Source organism: Berghia stephanieae, chromosome 3 (genome assembly GCF_034508935.2).
Source record: "Berghia stephanieae isolate SIO BIC M18660-M18661 chromosome 3, UCSD_Bste_1.3, whole genome shotgun sequence".
NCBI lineage: Eukaryota > Metazoa > Mollusca > Gastropoda > Nudibranchia > Aeolidiidae > Berghia > Berghia stephanieae.
In genome coordinates, this window is record NC_088362.1 from 106,033,743 (window position 1) to 106,041,111 (window position 7,369).

At 35.0% G+C, this 7,369-nt stretch overlaps 1 protein-coding gene across 1 annotated transcript in view; it reads left to right on the forward strand.

Moving 5' to 3' along the window:
- Nucleotides 1-1,367: 1,367 nt before the first annotated feature.
- Nucleotides 1,368-7,369, forward strand: part of LOC144969726 (uncharacterized) — a 22,352-nt gene continuing 16,350 nt past the window's right edge. The window contains exons 1-6 of the mRNA XM_078908885.1: nucleotides 1,368-1,660; nucleotides 2,326-2,370; nucleotides 3,170-3,265; nucleotides 3,983-4,134; nucleotides 5,599-5,760; nucleotides 6,425-6,577. Coding sequence (XP_078765011.1) covers nucleotides 1,561-1,660; nucleotides 2,326-2,370; nucleotides 3,170-3,265; nucleotides 3,983-4,134; nucleotides 5,599-5,760; nucleotides 6,425-6,577 — 708 coding nt within the window. The 5' untranslated portion in view covers nucleotides 1,368-1,560. The remainder of the gene's footprint in view (nucleotides 1,661-2,325; nucleotides 2,371-3,169; nucleotides 3,266-3,982; nucleotides 4,135-5,598; nucleotides 5,761-6,424; nucleotides 6,578-7,369) is intronic.

A 7,369-nucleotide genomic window follows, 5' to 3' on the forward strand; every position in this document is an offset into this window, starting at 1 on the left:
TGGCTAGAACTTTTCATATGTCTTGTGATCAGAATGTATAAAAGTCAAAACATGATCATATTTATAATGTTTGATTTTTTTTTCTCCTCTGGATACGCTTTTATGCTCGTCGGAGAAATATTGCATAAGGTCGTCCGCCATTGTTCCGATAGTTTAGAGCCAGTTACTAAGTTACTATGCGTCATTATGAGAGAAGTGACGTCATGACTGTAGAAGCCAATTGGTCCTGGCTACTTTTACCCCATCATTATTGACATTTTTTTCTGAGGCAAATTATATAGGCATATTATTAAAGCTACTCGTTTTAATTTTGTTAATGTTAGATAAAACGATGTACATACCAACTTACTTTTAAATTGAGTAAATGAGTACCTATGAATTATGAAAAGAAAGTACCAATAATAATAATTATAATAATGATAATAATGGTAATGATAATAATAACAATAATAATAAAAATATTAATAAATTAATAACAATAATGATAATAATAATAATAAAAATAATCACGAGCTATACCGAAGGTAGATGGCTTAGAGTTGAGTTAGTGAAGATTTTCACTCGAAGAAATATTGCATTCAGTATTAATATTAAAAGACCGGTTTGGCTTGAAGTTTGACACTCGACCACTGGCCAGTATGATCCTGTTCGAGTCCCACATTTGCTGGCGTATAGTTGATTCTTTGGAACCGGCTCTATACTAACATTCCCTGACCACACTCAGGCGCCAAGTCAATAACGGGGTTGTTTCGTCAAAGAAGGGCGTTACGGCTCGTTGTACTTGTTAAGTGTTGTCGTTGGCTTGCGGCCTTTTAAAAGTGTTTTGAGCACGTTTAGTGAATATTGCTAATTATATAAAAATCTAATGTTTTATCCAAAAAAAAAATTAAAGATTGGTTACCCAGGTAGGTCACGTTTGAAGGGAAAACAGGTTAAGTGTTGTCGTTGGCTTGCGGCCTTTTAAAAGTGTTTTGAGCACGTTTAGTGAATATTGCTAATTACATAAAAATCTAATGTTTTATCCAAAAAAAAAAATTAAAGATTGGTTACCCAGGTAGATCACGTTTGAAGGAAAAACAGGTTTAGTGTTGTTGTTGGCTTCTGGTCTTTTAAAAAGTGTTTTGAGCACGTTTAGTAAATATTGCTCATAATATAAAAATCTACTATTTTATCACAATTCTTTTAGATTGCTTAACCTGGAGGATCACGTTTGAATGAAAAACAGGTGTGCCATGTTTGTTACAACGACTCAATCATGTCACACGGCTCACACATCCTGGATGGAAGCGAAAGACATTTAGTATACTGTATAGTTGATTAACGGATATGTGATGGGCCTATATAAAAAGGGAAGACTACATGATAACGCGACTAAACAAATTTTTACTTACTGTACAACAACTATAATAACATTATCACTCCAGCCAGGTCTTGATTTTGTTTGACCATTCTTGAAGTTGAAGGGTTAACTTTTCGGATCAAATAATCTATTTCAACATCTGCTGCCCGAAATACTAAAAGCGTCTGGACTTGCATAATTTAAAGAAAAAAAAAATAACTATGGCATTGGTCACAGTGTTTATTGTAATCCTTGTATTAGTGTGTATTTGTACTGTGAATGTGACCAACGGGCACCCACATCGAGCACACCATGATGAAGGTATGTACGTTTGGAAAAGAGGATATTATCAAATTTTATCTGGTAAGAGGTCCTCGAACTCCCCAGTTTGGGCTTTAAATCAAGCCTGAGTTGCATCGTTGTTACTGCACTCTTGGCAACAACGGCTCGGTCTGCATTTAAGTATAATTAGACCGAGAAGAGAGAGAGAGAGAGAGATTGATCATGTTAAGCGCCTTGAGCTTAAGCAGACGGGGAAGGCGTTATATATACGTGTGGTTATTATTATTATTATTATTATTATTATTATTATTATTATTATTATTATTATTATTATTATTAAGAAATGATAATAATATAGGGATTTGGTTTGTACAATACAAGAATAAAGACTACAGTACACATTTTATATCTACATCTATAGTTATTTTAATTCAAAATTCTTTTTTTTTTTTTTTTTTTTTTTTTTTTTTGATATCTGGTTTGCTCCGACACAACATCAATTTGAGGTGATTGCTCACATGGAGGGTCAGAAAAATATAAATAAACCGAATGATTTAATTGACAGATTTGGCAAAAAGGCTGGCACTGTTAAACACATATAAGTAAACAAAACAAAACAACAACAACAACATACAATAAAATATACACAATGCTTGTGAAGTACATATTTAAGTTAATAGCTAAATTTGTTTCATTCTTGACAGACCTTGATGACACGTTTGTTTCTCTTGGAGAAGAAATTTCTACAGGTAAGTTTGGTATGCCATTTCGATCAATCTATGAACTAAAACTTTTCTCAGACTGAGACTATAATATGTAGATATTTTTTTAAGTGGCGGGGGGGGGGGGGGGGTCCCCGATAGCTCAGTTGGTGGAGCACCCGCTTCACACGCAAAGGGGCCGAGATCGATCCCGGGATGCAGTCGAAATTTTTTCTGATCCTGTCCACCCAGCAGTGATTGGGTCTGTTAGATCTGGCGGAAAGTACATTGCGGTAGACTAGAGTTCTATCCAAAGGATAGCAAGCAATTGTTATTGTCCGTTTCACGCTATAGAAACCGGGATAAACTCCGACTCCATGGGCCTCATGGCTCTGAACAACTCCTTTTTTGTTTAAGGCTTTGAGTTTGTAAACAAATGCCACTTATTAAGTAAAATATTTCGTGTCGTTCGAATCTAATGAAGTTAATTACCTCTTGCCGAAGCTTTATTTTTTTAAAATTATTATTTTTGTTTTAGAAATATCAGAAATAAATTTTGTTTTGAAATGATAATCAACAAATATGCTCTTCTAGCCCACTAATAAAATTCATCCAATTGCCAATTTCCTATACAATGGATACCTATAGGGAAACTGTTAAGCGTTTTGAGGGCTGTAGTGATGAAAGCATTGTAACATTGAGCTCTTTTGTTGTTGTTGTTGTTGTTGTTGTTGTCCGATATGCCTATTGTGTTCTTTGATTAAATATTTAACGCACCATTCGAATAAACTGTGAAAACGGTCCACATATAAATATATTTTGTATACTTTCATATTTTTTGTTTCAGGTACACAATTGGACAAACGATCATCCCTTTTGTCTGACGTCATGGGTCCTTTAAAACGCTATGTAAGGGATGTTGATGAACACGTTAGGAGCAAAGGTCAGAAGAATAAAAAATCGTGTGATTGTATTTATGTGAGCATCGATATACCGAATTAAGCTTTCACCTGAGAGTTAGAGACGTAAATTCATTGAGTTTTGTAGTGAGATCTCTTTGAAACGTTGGTTGTTGTTGTTGTTGTTTTTGTTTTGTATTTTTTGGGGTTTTTTTTTTTGGGGGGGGGGGGTTATTTGTTATTTTTGTTTTTTTTGTTTTTATTGTTGTTTTCTTTGCTTTTTTATGTGCTTTTTTTTTGTTCTTGCTGTTTCTGCAGATTGTTTTCAAAATCAAGTATCGTGCTTTCAATTTACAATATTATTACGATCAACATAATAAAATTAGTATTCCCCTGATCTGTTTGAATGACACATTTTCACTTTTTACATTGTTGTCTTGTTTTGTTTTTGTTTTTATTTTTTGTTTTGCTCTGTTTTGGTTTATTTGTTTGTTTGTTTGTTTGTTATTGTTGTTTTTTGTGTGTGATTATTTTCTTTTTATTTTTCTGTTCTTCTTTTTTTTTTTTTTTTTTTGTTGTTGTTGTTTATTTGTTTGATTGTTTTGTGTTTAAATCACCAATTACATATTACCTTGCTAAATAGATGAAAAAATTACCCCCCCCCCCCCCCAAAAAAAAAAAAGCAAAAAAAAAAAAAAACCAACAAAAAAAAAACAAAAAAAAAAACATCATATCAATATGCTGAAGAAATCTTCCCACAGCGGTCTACTTGAGAATGAGAGCATTACTATCTATACTACGCATATTATTGACTCGTGGGAAACCCAGGGTTGAGATTATGCAGTTCTGGAATTGGGACAAAACTATTCACATCGATCAGTTGTTTTATGTGAAAGTCAGGACAATATGGGAGGTAAGCCACCATAATATCCAATTTTCGCCTATAATAATATTATTATAAAACAAGACGGTAGTAGACAATTAAAGGGTTTAAAGTCATTTCATTATAAAAAGAATTAGATGGGGAAAACTATATTCAATATTTAACAGTGGATACATTTTACTCAGACATTTTAATGGCTGCGGTTCAGTGTATCATTATCATCGGGGTCTAATTTTATATACGATTCAATCGTTTAACCCTCTCCTTACCAGCCATTTTCAGAATTTTTCCCAAAACTTCACACTCACCCAACACAAAAACAGACATTTCTAACTCAAACAGAAAAGTAACAAGCACATTCTATACATGATATTGCTCGACAATATGAACTCTATTAAAGAATGTCAAGTTTTTATAGCTATAGCAAAAAGAAATGAAATCTGGATGAGAAAAGTGACGATTGCATCGTAACAAATGTGACGATTCTCCAATGGGTGGTAAGGAGAGGGTTAAAATGACGTGTGCAAATTGTCAAATTATGTGCACTTTTCTATTTGTCTCTTTAACATATCTAAATGAAAATGGCATGTTTATAAACTTCTAATCTTTAACGTGATAACCCCCCCCCCCCCCCCCCCAAAAAAAAAACCCCAAAAAAACGTGTTTTCTATAGTAAAGCATCCTCTTCGTGTTTGTCCGGTAATTTTCCTGACTCCTTCCCTTGCTTTTTGATTTTTAGTTCACATGTCTTTATGTATAAAGCATAATTTTTACACAAAAATGGGATGCCTTTGAAATTCTCTGCCATATAATATCAAAGTATGTACTTTTATTTTGGCCAGAAATTTTTAACTTTGAATAATAATTAAGATGATCCCCAACTGTCAATTTTGTCAATGTCTTGCATTGTCGGTACAAGGAAGTAGATAGTAAGTAGTCGACACTTAAACTATAAGTTGTCCTTGTTTGTATCATCTATGCCTATTTTCGACAGAACAATATTTTACCAATATACCAAGTAGGTTTTAACTGTTTAATAGCTAGCAATATAACAGAAGAAAAAAAAAATTGTCAATATCATTAATCTTCATTTCATGAAAGATAATAAGGGAAATAAAGGGCAATCGTTTTTTTTCTTCTATCTTTTCGTTTCAAGCCTTTTCGTCATCAGTGTACTCTACTATATAATATACTTTTTAATTCAACCCTCGTAATGACGCATAGTCACTTAGTAACTGGTTCTAAACTAACGGAACAATGGCGGCGGTTATGAAAAACTTCTCCGACGAGCATAAAAGTGTATCCAGAAGAGAAAAACATAATTCTGATCATGTTTTGACTTTTATACATTCTGATCACATGACATGTGAAAAAGTTCTAGCCAGCATGAAGAATACAAAGTACCGATTTTCTTTGTTTAGAACCAAGCTGCTCGTTGCTGGGCGGACGTGACATCAGACTATTGAATCCTATTACTTACGGTTTTCAAAACAGGTTCGTCGTGTGATTCTAGCAGCTCGTATCCTGGGAATGCGTGTGAGAGCCACTGGAGTGGGTCATTCCAGATCTCCGTTGTACGTGGATGAGGGCAATATCATGATGGACGTGAGAGAATTGGAAAGACATGATGGACCCCAAATAGAACTAAATGAAAAGGTATATCATGTAAACTATCGTCTCAAAACTGTATCATGCCAGGATAAAACAGATGCTAGAAAAGATTTGAACTTTTACCAGCTATCTGCTCTACTTTGGAAAACCACGTATTTAATAATTTGGCGAGAAAAATCGTCCTTCAAATATCGATTGATTTAAATGACCTTCACCTTGGCAAAATCTCTCAAACTTTGAAATAAGGAATACTTCGCGGGGTCCCGTGATTGAGAGTTTTTACCAAGGTGAGGGTCATTTAAATCGGTCGATATTTCACGGACGAGTTATCTGGCCAAAGTTTTAGAGATGTGGTTTTTCGGAGTACGGCAGTTAACTGGTTAAAATAACCAGAAATGAGAGATTTCAGTTTTTGTCACTTCAAAAACAACGTCTATCGTCCTCTCTGAGTTTGTTGCTAGCCCAGGAAAGGTTCGTTCTTCTTACTTATTTTGTTCTTTTTTATTTTTAAACTGTTAGATTTATCTTTAGACAACAGGACCCCCCCCCCCCCTTCTTCCCCCCCCCCTCTCTCTCTCTCTCTCTTTCTCTCTCTCTCTTCTCTCTCTCTCTCTCTCTCTTCTCTCTCTCTCTCTCTCTCTCTCTCTCTCTCTCTCTCTCTCTCTCTCTCTCTTGATAGTAAATAAATAACATGAATTTATTTCATTAGACCAAGTTTCGAGACTTCCAGACCGTGACCGCTATGTCAGGAGTGATAGAAGTGGACTTGAACCGATTCCTTACAGAGCATAAGGTGGCCGTTCTATCCCAACCAATTAATGACCAAGATTCCATTGGAGGCATGGTTGCTGTTAGTACACATGTGAGTAATCGGAAAAGTTCATTCCATGAAAGTATGTGATCTGCTGATAAGATCTTCAAAAATATACATATATATTTTAAAGTTAGCTTATATTTAAATTGAGATTTATATAGAGGAATATCCACTAATGTGCTCAAAGCGCTTTACAAGGGGTCCCTGGTCAACAGCACCATAATTTAACATGTAGGACGGGACATGACGCCTGTAAGGCGATATTACAATTTTTCGGACAAAGACAACGCTGTTAACCGCCAGGTACTCATTTTACACCGGAGTATGGTGATTGAATGTGAGTAAAGAGCCTTATCCAAGGACTCAACTATGCTCCCAGCGCAGGGTCGAACCCAAGACCTCCGGTTCCGAAAGCGAGTGTCATACCACTAGACGTCATAGCCGCACATATAATATAGTACATTTTCGCTGACTTATTAAAAATCTTCACAATGCTTTATTTATCCCAAAATCAGCACAAATTAAACTACGATTAAAAAACATAGAGTACAGGTCGCCTGTTAATAGGGAATGAGATTAGCGGAAGAGTAACGTCCCTTGATTGGACGTCACCCATAGTCTGTGACGTCACCGGCGGAAAAGTTATTAGAGAGAGAACGTCATGTTGGTTGTGCGCATGCGTCTCTCATCCTCGTCAGCGAGTGAATGTTGCTTTATATAAATTCTCAAGAAATGCCTTTAGTTATATCTTTAAATTGGTTTTGTTTTTCTTTTAGGTTTTGTAAGTTTAGAAAAGAGGAAAAAGGTAAAGCAAAAATTTTGTCTTGTTTCAAACGAGTA